This window comes from Epinephelus fuscoguttatus, linkage group LG2, assembly GCF_011397635.1.
Source record: "Epinephelus fuscoguttatus linkage group LG2, E.fuscoguttatus.final_Chr_v1".
Taxonomy (NCBI): Eukaryota; Metazoa; Chordata; class Actinopteri; order Perciformes; family Serranidae; genus Epinephelus; species Epinephelus fuscoguttatus.
Window position 1 is genome coordinate 11494149 of NC_064753.1, and position 14692 is coordinate 11508840.

Consider the following 14692-nt stretch of genomic DNA (forward strand, 5'->3'; position numbering starts at 1 on the left):
TTTGATTATGATTGCCAGATGAACCGATGTATCACATAATGACTTGCTCCCTCCCCTCTGTTTCTCTCTCCTCCCCACTCCAGATTTGTTCCTGACAACTGAGACAACTGATGGGCCTAAGTTTGAGACCTGGATTAGCAAGGTAATGAGCTTTTTTTGACTTTGTTTTTTCTGTCCCAATTTTCCTTTCTTGAGTCCAGTTCAGTGAGGGCAGCCACGACTGAGTCACAGCGGCCCTATAGCCGTGCAGTAAGACATGATGGCTGTGTAATAAACGTAATGTTGTACAAACCAAGTCATAGTTTTTAATGATTGTCAGTTCTCATATACTCTCTTTTGTAATGACGTATAACATTCCTGTATCAACACTACAGGGCTCTTGTGTAAAGTATATATTGTAGATATATGGCTGCAACAATTAATTTCATATTGACTGATTTATTGTCTTTAAGGACAAATACAACACTTAACTTTGATTTTACAAGTCTACTTCACAAGTTACCACAGCTCCTGGTGATGTTAAAAATGGCTTATTTTGTTTGAACAACAGTCAAATTCATCAAAAGATACTACAATTTTCACATTTAACGTTAGAGGCATTTAAGCCAAATTCTGGGGTTTAGTTACTCTTCAATGCAGAAAAAGCTAATTTACAGAATTTCTTTGTTCAACTACTGAGACTCGATAAACCAAGTAATTATAACACGGAGTGTGAACTTTGTATTTGCAAATGTTTCTGTATTCTGCAGTTGATCATTTCTGCAGCACGAGAACAGAAAATATTTAAGCAGATGTGTCCATTCTTTCTAGGTGTTTGGATGTGTGTGTCAGTTAAACAGTTTAGACTCTAAAAACTGTCAGTGATAGTTGTCACTGATGTAGTTAGATGGTTCCCAACTGGTGGGTCATGGTCCAACAGTGGGCTGTGGCACCATTCTGAGTGGGCTCTGTCGGTCAGGGGACTGTAGCATTCTTACCGGAGTCTCTGCTGCCCGTAGCAGCCACTGAGGAAAAGTTAGCAGATAACAAAATGACACAAGATAACAAACTTGGTTGCACTGAACAAAAAAGAAAAAGAAAAAGCAATTCTTCTCTTAATAATTTTAAGGACCTAGTATGTGTCGTAATGTTTTTTTAAAATTATTTTATCAGTCCTCTACACATTTAGTACTACTTAAATAGTATTAGCAGCCTGAACAAGCCTGACTTTGCTGTAACCACTGTTTAACTGCTTTTGATTTTTTTTTATTTTATTTTATTTTTTTTAACTTTGATGTTAAAGCCCTTATTGGGATTTGTAAATTAATATTGAGGGTGTAGCATGGTGGAGACTACTTTCTCCTCACAGCAAGACAGTCCAAACAAACTGAATGGGTGTAGTTGGTCTATGCGTGGACTGGGACATAGTGTCTAAGAGAACATTACTGCTACGTGATAACAGAATAAGTGAGAATCACAATTAATTGCTGTGGCCTGAACTTTATAACATAAAATAATAATAAAATGATCAGTTTCTTGCCTAAACTAACAATTTTTCTGTACTTTTAAAGTGCATGTGTAGAGTCACCTGGTCTCAGCCACTGTTAGTCATTAACTAGGGGCCTACAATATGGTCCATAACAGGTATATTGTGTGTATTCCACATATGAACTAAGTCCAATATGTCCACCAATAGGAAGGTTATATGTGCAAGTACAACTGAAGTACTGATCAGACAGTGATGATCCACACACCACCCTTCTCTTCATTTCCTCAATGCAACACATAGATCTGCAAAGCTTTGGTGGGCTTGGGGGTGCAGGAATTTTAGCACTGCTGCAGGACTAGTTAATATTCTGAGAGAGCAGAGAGGGGAGGCCACGGCTCTGGATTTTTGTCGAAGGGGCCTATTTGAAATTCAGCAGGTCGAGGCACAAGCCGAACAGTAGTCTATCTTATCACAGAGAGGGGAATAGGAGAAAGGAAGGGGAGGAGGTAAGGAAGAAGAGAGAAACAGAGAGAGATTGAAGGATTTGGCAGAGACGGAATGTGTGTGAGGGTAGAGACTAGATAGAGACCAAGCAGAAGCAAAATAGAGCAAATAAACTGCCTAACCCCCCCCCCCACAAAAAAAAAAAACCATACTAGTAGGATGGGTGACGGGGGGCAGGAATATTGATCAGGTGAGAGCATGATGAAAGGGAATTTTCAGAGGTAAACATGAGGATCATTTAGTTTAACCTCTGCCAAGGATGTGTTTTCAGCCCTTTTTGTTGTCTGTCTGTTTGATAGAATGATTTTATCAAAAACATATTTGGTGGAAAGTTTGGCAAAGGAAAAAGTGATGCGTCAGTCTGCGGGTCAGTTGGTCGACCACTTCTCTCTGGGCTAAAATCTCTCGACAGCTATTTGATGGATTGCCATAACGTTTTGGACAGACATTCATGATTCTCAGAGGATGAATCCTACTGACTTTGGTGATCCCCTGACTTTTCTTCTAGCACAGCCATGTGGTTGACTTTATTTTTTATTAAAATACCTCGACAACTACAAGATGAATTCCATTGAAATGTGATAGGAAAAACATGGTCCCCAAAAGATGAATTATTTCTAACTTTTATCCACTGATCTTTTGTGTAGCGCCATGTTCAGCTCAAAACTTCTGTTTATCAAATACTTTGGCTTATGACATTACCATCAACCTCAGCTGTATTAGTGTTATTGCTAATACACAAATATTAGCATGCTAACACCATAAACTATGATGCTAAAAATATACCTGCCAAACATCAATATGTTAGCATTATCACAAGAGCATGTTAGCCTGGTGACATTAGCATTGAGCTCAAAGTGCCAGCATGGCACCAAACTCATTCTTGTTTTAGATTTTGATACATTGATTTAAAAAATAAAAAATTATGACACATGTACATGATGATTGACTGTGTAAAATGATCTGGATCTGGATGTATATGCAAACTAAAATTTTCTTAATATTTTATATTATTGAAACAACGAGTTTTTAGGGTTGTGCAGCGTTGGCAAAAATCTCCACTTGCAGAATGCTTATTGTTTGAACTGTGAGCCTCTATCTATCTGCTGTAAAACAAAGTACAAAATGTGGAATTAGCATGTAGATGACAATTAGATTGGTAGAAATAGGAAGGCATTTGACATCAAAGGTTTGTTTTATGTGTGTAAGGAAACAGAGGTTATCTCCTTAAACTCACAACAGGCCTGATACAAAGTGTGTAATTGTTTCAATAGCAGATCTAGATATGTTTCACCCCTGACTCTATGTGGAGTGATCTTTTGTTTGCTTTGTGTTTATTGTGTTTTTGTATTTATTCATAGTAATGAATTTATCATTCAATCTTTTATTACTTCTTCTCTTTGTAGGTCAATATCTTATTCAGTGTAATTTGACATTTAGTGCAGTGTGCCAGCCCCCATTGATTGATAAAGTTTCATTGTTTGATGAAGTGGATCTTTTAAATCCTACTGGAGCAGAGTGTGGAGCAGAGATTCTAGGAGCAAGACAAAGTGAACACATACTTGGTGACAGACCGAATGAGTTTTTGCCATGTCAGTAAAAACCAGGTCCCCTGCAGTTTACTTTTATCACTCTGTCTCATTCTGTCCTTTGGCTCATGAAGAAACCCAATCCCTTCCCGTCATTCTGCCAAATTTCACTGTTTTTTTTCCCCTCTTTCCTTACATGCACATACAAGTGCTAACATCCAAACACACTTGAATAAATTTCAAAATGTTGTTCATCCAAAGTCACACGACATATACATGGCCATGGCTGCACACGCACATACTCACGCATATATACACAAACAGGTTTTCCAGCATCCTCAGAGCATTAGACCCCTGTTAATCCCGCTACGGTATTCGGTTCAATGCAGCTGCATCACTCGGTCACAGGCCAGCACACTCCTCTTTCTCTAGCACTCTGTTTTAATTACTTTCCTCTGTTTTCTCTCCCCCTAAGTCTCCTTCCATCCCTCCCCGTTCCTCTGTTTTCGTGCGATTACACAGGAGAAGGCAGTCACAAAGGGGGGCAAGGGGAGAAAACAAGCTGCAGAGATGAGTGAAAAGAGGTGTTTTCATTGGCCGTCAAATAGAGCCAAGGGGTTTTAAAGGTCAATTCAACAGAGGCTGATAATATAATACTTTAGTTTATTTGTAAAGGATAAACTGATGCCTCTGGTCATATACACATGCATATAAATATACTGCAGTGTGTTACATCAACACATCAGGATTTTGATATTCAGTCTCTCTTTTTATGATCTTTCATACAAAGAAATATACACTGTCACATCAACCCACATGCTTTAGCACCATATCACAGAAACAGGGCTAACCATACAAACACACAGGAACTTGATGTCAAATTACATGAAAGAATAAGAATAATTTAAAGTGTCTTTTTGAAATGTTGCTTCCCTGGACCGTGGGGTGTTTTTCTGTTTTGCAAAATAAAACAATGAAATGGCCACCTGCAAAATAGTTCATTTCATGCTAATTTGGCAATGTCATAACTATTACAAATGTTCCCTTCGGCCTTCCAAGCATAATATGCACATAATAGAGTGGTTACATGAGCTCATGTAGGTCTTACCTCATAGAGGGCAACAAAATATCATGACTTTGCATGAAAAAATATTTACATCCAGACATTTTTTTCCTTTTCATTATTATTATTATTAGTTGTGCATTGATTATGACACTAAGGCTTACGTCTCTGGATTCATCAGGATCATTTCATATGATTTGTGTCTCATACAGCCTGTTTTTATAATACTTTACTATATTCCATGTGTGTTCTCATCTGAAAACACACATGGAAATGAAATATGAAATATTAATACACTGTATGTCTGCAGTCTCACGCACTACTGAGTAGATCAGACCCTTAATCCCACTGTTCCCAGCACGAAATTAAAAAAAAAAACAATTTATCCCAAATGTCATGCACCACTGCACAGAACTTCATACACCATACACGTTTGACACCAGCATTAGCGTCAATCTGCAGCAGGCTGGTTCGCTTTGTTGTTGTTAGCCATGTTAAAAATCTGCCAGTTGCTCCAGGATAGACTCAGTCCCCTGCAATTTTTGTGAAAATGTCTTCTACTGCCACGACCGTGCATACCAGTATGTCATTTCACTGCAGTGTTTAGTGTGGTTGTGTGTGTTGGGAATGATGTGAACAGAAGGGAAGAATAATAACAAGACCTGTAATCCTTTCGTCTTCACATATCAATCAGCTGTCACACACAGACACTGTTTTAATCATGACATCTTGCAATCAGGCAACCAGCAGCAGTCAATCAAACTGGCTAAGATCTCATCCTCGATGCATAGAGAGTTAACACCCCGTTGCCACATCTGTGTGTGTGCGATTGGAAGCTTTTGATCTAATTGACTCGAGTTGATTCTCCCTGCTTTAGAAGAGATCAGCTTCAAAGTGTCATTTTCTTTTGCGTAGGTCAGATGAACATGCACACATGCATTTAAGAAAGCAGAAAGGTATTACATAAATGTCGTCATTTGGTTGACTAAACATTTTTTTTTTATTTACATAAATTATTCATAAATTATAAGATAAGTAACTTCAAAGCATCTAAGGAAATATTTAAGAATCTATTTATTTTAAAGGCTCTCCATTTGACATTCAGAATGTTAATATAGCAGAAAACCACTAGCTGTTTAATGATAAAGTGGAGTAATGGTGTCCTGAGCAGGGAACAAAGTCGTGCTTCCTCTTTATGTTGTAATCCAAGCTTCTTTGTTCTTTGTTATGTTTGTATCCTACATGCTAACCAGTCACCCACCCGCTCTGCGATCCACTCATGCTGTGGTCACTGCTGATAATGCTGGCCTGACCCAAAGTGGCCGAGCGGCATTGTTGCAGAAGCTGAACACCCAACCTCCGGTTACCCCTACATTGGCTCTGTCAGCATGGTTGCCGTTGTTAGTACTGTTTGTGCTGTTGGCACTATTAGCTGCTAACTGCCCGCACAGCCACCTCCATGGTAAGAGCTGTGTGTGGACAATCTCTGAATCATAGATATTCAGAACATTGGTTCTTTTATCTTGCTACCACATATGTACAGTGTGTGTGTGTGTGTGTGTGTGTGTGTGTGTGTGTGTGTGTGTGTGTATGTGTGTGTTGCACTCCTTGGAAGATTTGTTTGTGCATTCAATACACATGTTTACAGAACCAATAATTCTTTCCAAATTGAAACAAATAGGTTTGGGTGACAAACACATTAATCCACTGCCAGCAGTACCCTGAATCTTTGGCTGATGGACTTGGCACAATTAAATCACCAAAATAAGTGCCTCTAAATTTCTGCCTCATCAGCATTCCATGCGTCAAACATGATGCAAATGATTAACCCCTAAAAGCACAATTTGTGTGCCGTAAATAATTGAAATTAAATGTATTCTAATATTGGGCTTCATTTAGCCTGAATCTGCACAGTGCCCTGCACAGCATAAAATAACTGCTGTGGCTTTTCAGGTGAAATAATATGTTCAGCTTGACGTCTTAAGTCTTAACCTAGTGGTAGACTGCAGTTTTGTACATGCAGCTCTTGTTAAAACAAACAAATGGACTTTAAATGCTATTAAATGTTTTCTATGATTTGTCCACATATCCAGTGGGCAATCAGTTTTCTGGTGCCAATTCACAGCAAATAACTACTGCAATAACCTCATTATGATTTTCAGGCATTCAGTCACAGTCAGCACTATTTAGGCAGAGTATGATTAGCAGACAATGAAAATAAAAAATAAAGCCTTATGACATTCAGAAATAATGACTACATTTACCCTCAGAATTGCTTTAAATGCAACCCTTGCAGTGACTTTACTGTAAAAGTGCATAAACTTATCTGGAAAATCAAGATAACTGTTGAAGCCTTGAAGTAATAATCGTGCAGTTTATTTTTCAGTCAGTTTATTTCCTTATTCTGCTCACTTGCCCTCTCTCACACACACATAAACCACATACTTAATAGTGAGTGTGTGTGATGATATTTTCTTTGCCGTTTACTCACAATGGCTGTTGCCGCTCATGCTAACTATCCACTTCCTAAACAAATAGATTTTTGTTCTCCGGAAATATAAAACCCATCTTTTGCAAAAGACTTTTTCTCCTAAGGAAAAACCTGCCTGGCTTCAGACTATAACATTTACCAATAGTCAGGATAAGATGTTCCAGTCGCTCTGCCACAATCAGGATTAAGCAGTCCTGCAGAAGCCCCATTCAGATGTCAAAATATTGATGTACTAACTGACCTAAAGGGAACTTCAGGCCACACCATCATAAATCTACTGGACCATCACACTGGCAGCACTATTCATTAGTCTCCTAATCTAAATGTCTCAGGGTGGAGTCGGGGCCTTTGAGTATGAGGCTGTCATTAGGATGATCAAGTGGGCACTTTCTCTGACAGTTGTCTGGAAGAGTTAGACCCACAACATGTCCAGAGGGCTAAACAACATTTCAGAACTCCTCTCAAACAACACTCTCAACTGCCGGCTGACTTTACCTATGCCTGGGGCCTATGCCTACACAATATCAGCCCACAAATGGTGCAATAGGCCTTTTTGACGGAAGACGTGTTGAGTGTGTTCCTATGACGTCATCCCCACCCCTCACAGTCATCATGTCATCAGTTCAGCTGTTTGTTCCACCACTAAAGACTAACCTCTTATGGCGTGTGTTGTGCACTACATCCAATGAGTTTAATAGAAAGAGGAGCTTCTGTATTTTTACAGTATTGGAAATCAAACTGTTGGGATTTCTAAATACCCTATACCATAATACGGTGATACCACCCAAGCCTAGTGTGAAAGACAAGCTTTGGACCTTGTATGCAATGGACTCTGAATAGTGATAATGCCAGTTGCACTTGGACTCACTGACCAGTCAGTTAATGTTATTTGGTTTTCATTCTGGGAACTACTGACTGTGCCAAAATAAGATAATGATGAGTTTCCTGGCGAGAAAGTGTCAGATGTCATTTTGTACAGTCACATGTTCACTTTTGATAAGTTATGTTTATACAAGGACTTCCCTCTGCCATTAAATTGGAGTGTATGTTGGCAGCATTTTGCTCCTGTGTTGTTGTGGAATTTCCCTCTGCACAGAAAATCAATATCATGGGGAGTGTGTTGCATTTACAATGTCAGTGTCGCAGGAATGGTGCCCAATGTTGTAATGTAGTGAGGAGCAACATTTATTGAATTTAAAATGTTGGAGTTTGTTCCTGTAAATGATTGTGCAGCATTAAAAAGCCATAAAATTAAATATTGTTTTTTTAGAGTCAGAATAATTCTGAAAAACAATATTTTATATTTATTTATATGATTTTTAAACAGTATTGGTTTCTCATACTCATAGTCTTTTTCTTTATAGTTTTAGCCATAGAATAAATTCATTTATTCTAATGAATTTGTTACATTATTTTGTGATGGCTTTAGAGCATGCAGTGTAGTTGCTGGTATGTGGAACATGGTGTTTGTTTTATCTCATCTTTATTTAGTATCCATTTTTCTGTTGTTCAGTTCACCTCCTCTTTGCCCCTCAGTTTATTTTCATTAACTTGAGTAAATGTAATAGGAGTAAAAATTTGGACTTACTTAATATTAACAAACTGATATATAAATATATAATCAAAATCATCATGTCCATGTTGAACCGGTTTTACATTTAAACAGTAACTGGCTTGCACACAATAGCAACCACAGCATTTAGCACACAGCCTCCAACACATACAGTACTTATACATAATGTATATGTTGCTCTCTCTGACTCAGTCCTTGTATCTGTCTCACCCTCTCTCTCTCTCCCTGTCTTTCCTACTCTCTCTCTCATGAATCACTAATGTGGGTATCAGCAGGCAACAGTTCCCCACTGCACAGAATCACATCTGCTCACACACACACACACACACACACACACACACACACACACACACACACACACACACACAAACACACATTTCGTCAAACACACCCTCTTTTCCCCCACTAATATGCTTATCTCTCTTCTCCTTCTTCCTTGCCCTCTGTAAAGGGCACACACATCAGTGGCATTCACTGTGTGTTAAAACAGTCACGCCCATTGTTTTCTATATAAGCCAATACTGTATATAGACATCAAGACACAAGTAAACCTGAGTTGTCGTCTTATGTCAGGATATACTGCAGCACTATCTCAAACGCAGAAGTCCCTTGACAGCTTCCTGTCAAATCAGTGCGTCCAGTGTGTGTGCTCAGACCATTGACTGACATGGCCTGAGTTCATTAAAGATTTACAAGACAACTAAAAAATTAAAACAGTTGCATCTGAAACGAGTAGATAATTAAGTGATTAATCAGTCGCTATTAATCTGCAACTTGGAACTCATTTAGCAGCTGAAGTCATTTAGGTCTTATCCAGCTTCTTAAATGTGAGGATCTGCTGTTTGTCCTTACCTGACATTATAGTCATTTTAATATCTTTGGGTATTGGACTGTCGAACAGACAAAGCAATTTGAGGACATTACCTTGTGTTGGGGCATCTTTCACAATTTTCTGATGTTGTATGGACCAAACAATTATTTGGTTAATTGAGAAAATACTTGGCAAATGAATCAATATAAGAATAATTTGTTGAAGCACTAAAATTAATTTGCATTGAAGGATTTGTCTGTGTATATACTTTATTAATTGAAAAATATTAGACAACAGTTTTAACAGTCACTAAATGAAGTGCATTTTTAAGCAAAAAAGGAAAATAGTTGCTGATTTCTTGGTTGATTTTCAAATGGGAGGATTTGTTGTCGTTCTTAAAAGGGCACTTCACTAATTTTCAACCAGCTTTTTAACAAAAAAGTGTGGGTACCATGAGAAAATGAACTCTGGTAAACTTCCCCTCTATCTAACCAGTGCATAGATACCCAACCTTGCCCACCAGCAAAACTCCGCTGGATGACGTGAATTATATCATCAGGGTGGCTGTTGTTCAAACTTCTGCATTTTCATGTTGCCCACCACCCATGCCACAACCCCGGACCCGGACACAAAGAGTGCAGAAACAGATCAAGAGACAGACCAACCCCTTTCTCTCGCTTTCTCAAACTGTAATTCCAATCAAAGGGTAAAACTAGGCAGCGCTGATCAAATATATGTCAAGATTATGTTACTGTATTGCCTATTTCTTGCCTACAGTGTTTTCAGAAACATATTTTCATGCCATGTTGTAATAGCAAGAGATTGTGAACAGGAAGTGTGCCCTATACTGTTTCCAACGGTAAAACTAGGCAGCGCTGATCAAATATAAGCCAAGATTCTGTCACTGAGTTGCCTATTTCTTTTCTCAAATGTTTTTAGAAACATGCCTTAGCCTACTATTTAACTGTAAGAGATCAAGATCATTCCTTGCCAGCCGGCCACCATATTTTCAAACGAACACGTTTGCATTACGTCATCCACCAGTGGGAGTGTTTATTGGTGTGGTGCTGTACTGTGCATTCTGGTAGGTCTAGGTTTTCTCCCTCTTGAGCAGATGTATCGTTTTTTTCTGTTTTCTCTGGTTCTGTAACACCAATCTCAAAAGTATGTGCATCTGTCTTCTGCGTAGACATCCTGGTTTTATTAAAAGGCCATCTATCCAGTGGTGAAATACTCTTTTACTTACTTTTTTACTTTAACTGTTGGTTAAATATACAAGTTCGTAATAGTACAATGTTACCTTGGGCTTTGAGGACATGTGGTAATGTTTCTTAGATTTTATAGATGAAATGATTAACCAACAAACAATTAATAATCCATAATGGAAATAATTATAGACTATGCAGCCCTAATATAAATGAATGGCACTGAAAATTGTACTCAAACTATTGTAAAACTGTTGTAAAACACCAAATAAACTGGTTTTAAACATATGTTTTCAATTTCCAGTGTGTTGCATGAGTAAAATGTTTTTTGTAGTTAAAAACAGAATTCAGAATTTTAAAAACACTGTTTCATCATCCTCATTTTCAGATTTTTGTGGGACAAATGCTATCGCTGAATGCTGTCATTTATTATACATTATTTGACTGTGGAAAGTGTTCATACAGTCTGCTGCTGTAAATGTTTCTGGCAGCTTGAAGCATCTGCTAGAAAATATATGCATTTATGCGTTAAGTGTTTGCACATGCATGTACTTCTCATGTTTATGCACAAGCATAGACGCACACAAAAGCCATCCTTTGTTACTGCTCTTTTATAGTGAATTTCAGGCCCAATGAACCTTGGTCCTGCATTGGAAAAGAACCGAACCATTATGCTAACCATTATTCATCAATTCTGTATATCTTTATGCCTCACATTCCTCTCCCTTCTCTCTCTCTCTCTCTCTGTCTGCATAATGGTGATTCTGTCAGGATGGGAACTTCACCAAAGTTGAGAATATCATGCTAGCAGATCCACCTGCCAAGACTGTCGGGCAGTCCTCCTTTGTCGACTTTGGTGAGAATGACTTGTCATTTGCTGTAATTTTTGACTAACCTTGTATGTTTGTGTGTGATTATGGCAGATTAACAGCGAGATCTATTTTAAACTTGGCACTTGAATTCACTGTGGGGATTTTGATTGTAGTTGGAAGGACTCATATTGTAAAAAGAAAGAAAACACAGGAAGACGGTGTGTGAACACTCTCACAATCTCAAGATGCTTAGAAAACCTCTGAAAGTAGTTGTACTGGGCCAGATTATACTCAAAAGTGTCTGGCCCCTCGTGTGTGTGTGTGTGTGTGTGTGTGTGTGTGTGTGTGTGTGTGTGTGTGTGTGTGTGTCAGATCCATTCCTCTCCTAAGTCCTTTAAGCTCCCTCTGCATTTGAAGCTGTGTTGCTTCAAAGGCTTCCAAATAGGACTGTCTGGTCTTTTTGGCTTTGGCATTTTCACTACAGCTCTCTCATCACATAACTTTCTTTCCCTTCACACACACACACGCACACACACACACACACACACACACACACACACACACACGCACTAAATGCTCACCCCTTACCAGGCAGGCTAATCTCATGCGTACACATACTGTCACAAACATACACTCCCACACAATGCATTCTGATACACACACTCAATCCCACACAGAGCCAGATTTTTTGTGAACATCTTATCCCCTTAAACAATCTTGGCCAGTAGTATTCATTGTTCAGCTCAGCTTTACATTCATCCTCAGCAAATCTCCACTGGCTCTCTAATCTCCAGGCTGCAGCCCGTGCACCACAAAGTGGCCCCTGGTCGCTCTTGTCAGAGCTACCACCTCAGTCAGGGGGGGGGGTTGTGGCGGTTTTTAGGCTTGTTTTAGAAGCTAAATACCATTTGGATTAACAGTGTGATGGTGTACAACAGTCAAGTAAAATGAGTAACTTCTGTATAAAAATCTGAATAAGTAATATTCCCCTTTCCCTCGGGTTCTGCTGTGGCGATTGCCCTGAACAATGCGCTGTACCTCAAGCCGCTAAAATGAAGCTGGTCAGGTGCCAGAAGTAGAAAACTAGTTGTACTGAGCACCTTCCTGTGGCATTGTGAATAACTCTGAGCACATACTATTGGCTGCTCGAGACGAGTAAATAGTGTTCCAGGGCCTAAAGCCAGAGGTAAGCTATTCTTAGCTTTATAGTGAGACTGTGTAACTTTTGATCAACAGCGCCCACAGTCATCAGAAATGGCAATTCTTGGATAGTTGAATTTCCCTACAGTTTAACTGAAATGTTCATCTGTGACCTACTACAATGTAGAAACAGTAGTGCGAGGAAAAGTCAGAGTCTGCAGAATGGCTCAGTAATGTCACAGCAATAACACAGAGGTGACATTACAATGTGTATCTACATTTTGCTAACATCAGCCAACATAGTCTAATGGTCATTTTACCATCCAAGTAAGGGCCTGGTCACAGCAGAAAGTGGCACAGCAAAATTCATCCTTAACTACAAAATCTGTGGCTATAGAAGCGTGAGGACATAGAGGCTACTTGGAAGGCTAGGTGGCAAACTACAATTGCCAACATTTTTCATGCAAAGAAATACCCTCTGTGATGTCCAGGGCTGTACCTGCAAAATTATGTCCATCAAATTGGACTTAGCTGCAATGATTATTCAACTATTTGTTACTTTTTTATCTGCTCTGACAATAGCCATGGCTGGTGGCATTTTGTTTTTATCTGTTTCTTCTCGTGAATGTGATATCTCAGGAACACCTTGAGGGAGTTTCTTCAAATTCGGCTAAAATGTCCACTTGGACTCAAAAACGAAATTATTAAGTTTTGGGGGTCATAGGTAAAGGTCAAGGTGACCTTGACCTTGTATGTGTCATTCTTGTGAACGTGATATATCAAGAACACCTTGAGGAAATTCCATTTATTTATTTATTTGGCAAAAATGTCCACTTGGATTCAAGAATGAACTGTATAGAATTTGGTGGTTAAGGGTCAAGGTCACTGTGACTTCATAAGACATGTTTTTGGACATAATTCAAGAATTCATATGCTACTCATGACAAAATTTTGCACAAACGTCTAAAAAGGGTAAAATAAGGTAAGATAAGATACAAAAATGACGAAAGGATGACATTTTTTATCAAGAGGTCAAAGGTCAACTTAACTGTGACATTGTAATGCTCTGCAAAACCACTATTCTGGCCATTACTCAACATCAAAACCCAGGAACAGAAGGGGAGACATTTGGTCGGATGCTGAGTTGGTGACACTAGTCTTAGGTAGCCATTTTAAAACTGTTGCTGGTTGTATAGGTCCTCTGTGCTGCAGGGTGGACAATGTGTATGAAGCATCCATGTTTTCGCAGACATGGACTGTAACTGCAGCTTGACTGGTTCATGGGGGCATGCAACCATGGGGCGGTAATTTTAGTGTCTATAGAGTTTCAGACTTTGAACAGGGTTTTAATAGACCATTCAGGGTGACAGCGACATTCACATTGTATAGGAATAAAAACAACCTATTGCTTGCTATCTACAGTGACAAGAGATCAGGAATTTGCAACACCTTGTGCCGGCACAAGATATCAAACAAAAGTCAGAGACTGCATCGTTTTAAGTCGCTGTGAGAAAGTAATGTTATCTTGGAGCCTGACCGGGCAAAGCCACTCCTCAGGAGGACTCACCCTGCAGCTACACCATGGGACCAAAACATCCCAAGAAGTACACTGCACACTGACTTGACAAAAACAAAAAAAGAAACGACTGCTCAACCTGAAGAGTATCAGTCAACCGAGAGGTCTCTGACTGATGATTCAAATTTACGACTTTCAGGAGGCAGTCTTCGTCAGTGTCATATCATATTCTTTCTTGCAGCAGTGGTCCTTGAGAGAAGGAGGCTAGACAGTTTAAAATATGCACATTTTCAAAACAGTGTTCTCAGTAATTCAGGAGGAGCAACATGGGAATGCTTAATGTCTGGGGGGGAACACTGCAGTGTTTCCACTTGTGTGACCACACATTTCTTCTGCTGTATCGATTCTGGACAACCAAACCCACATGGACAATGTGTCGTTTCCAGTGAACCAAAAGATTTTTTACCAGGGAAGACCAAACAGTGAATATTTAATCAATAAACAATTCAGAATCGCTGTATAAAAATGGTATTACTTTGATTATGTCTGAAAAGTATGATAAAAATCAGATGCAGTATCC

The 14692-nt window shown here is 39.0% G+C and overlaps 1 protein-coding gene across 1 annotated transcript in view; it reads left to right on the plus strand.

The window, feature by feature from the left end:
• Positions 1-14692, plus strand: part of itfg1 (integrin alpha FG-GAP repeat containing 1) — a 181890-nt gene that overhangs the window by 30818 nt on the left and 136380 nt on the right. Inside the window, exons 7-8 of the mRNA XM_049602359.1 lie at positions 84-142; positions 11416-11500. Coding sequence (XP_049458316.1) covers positions 84-142; positions 11416-11500 — 144 coding nt within the window. The remainder of the gene's footprint in view (positions 1-83; positions 143-11415; positions 11501-14692) is intronic.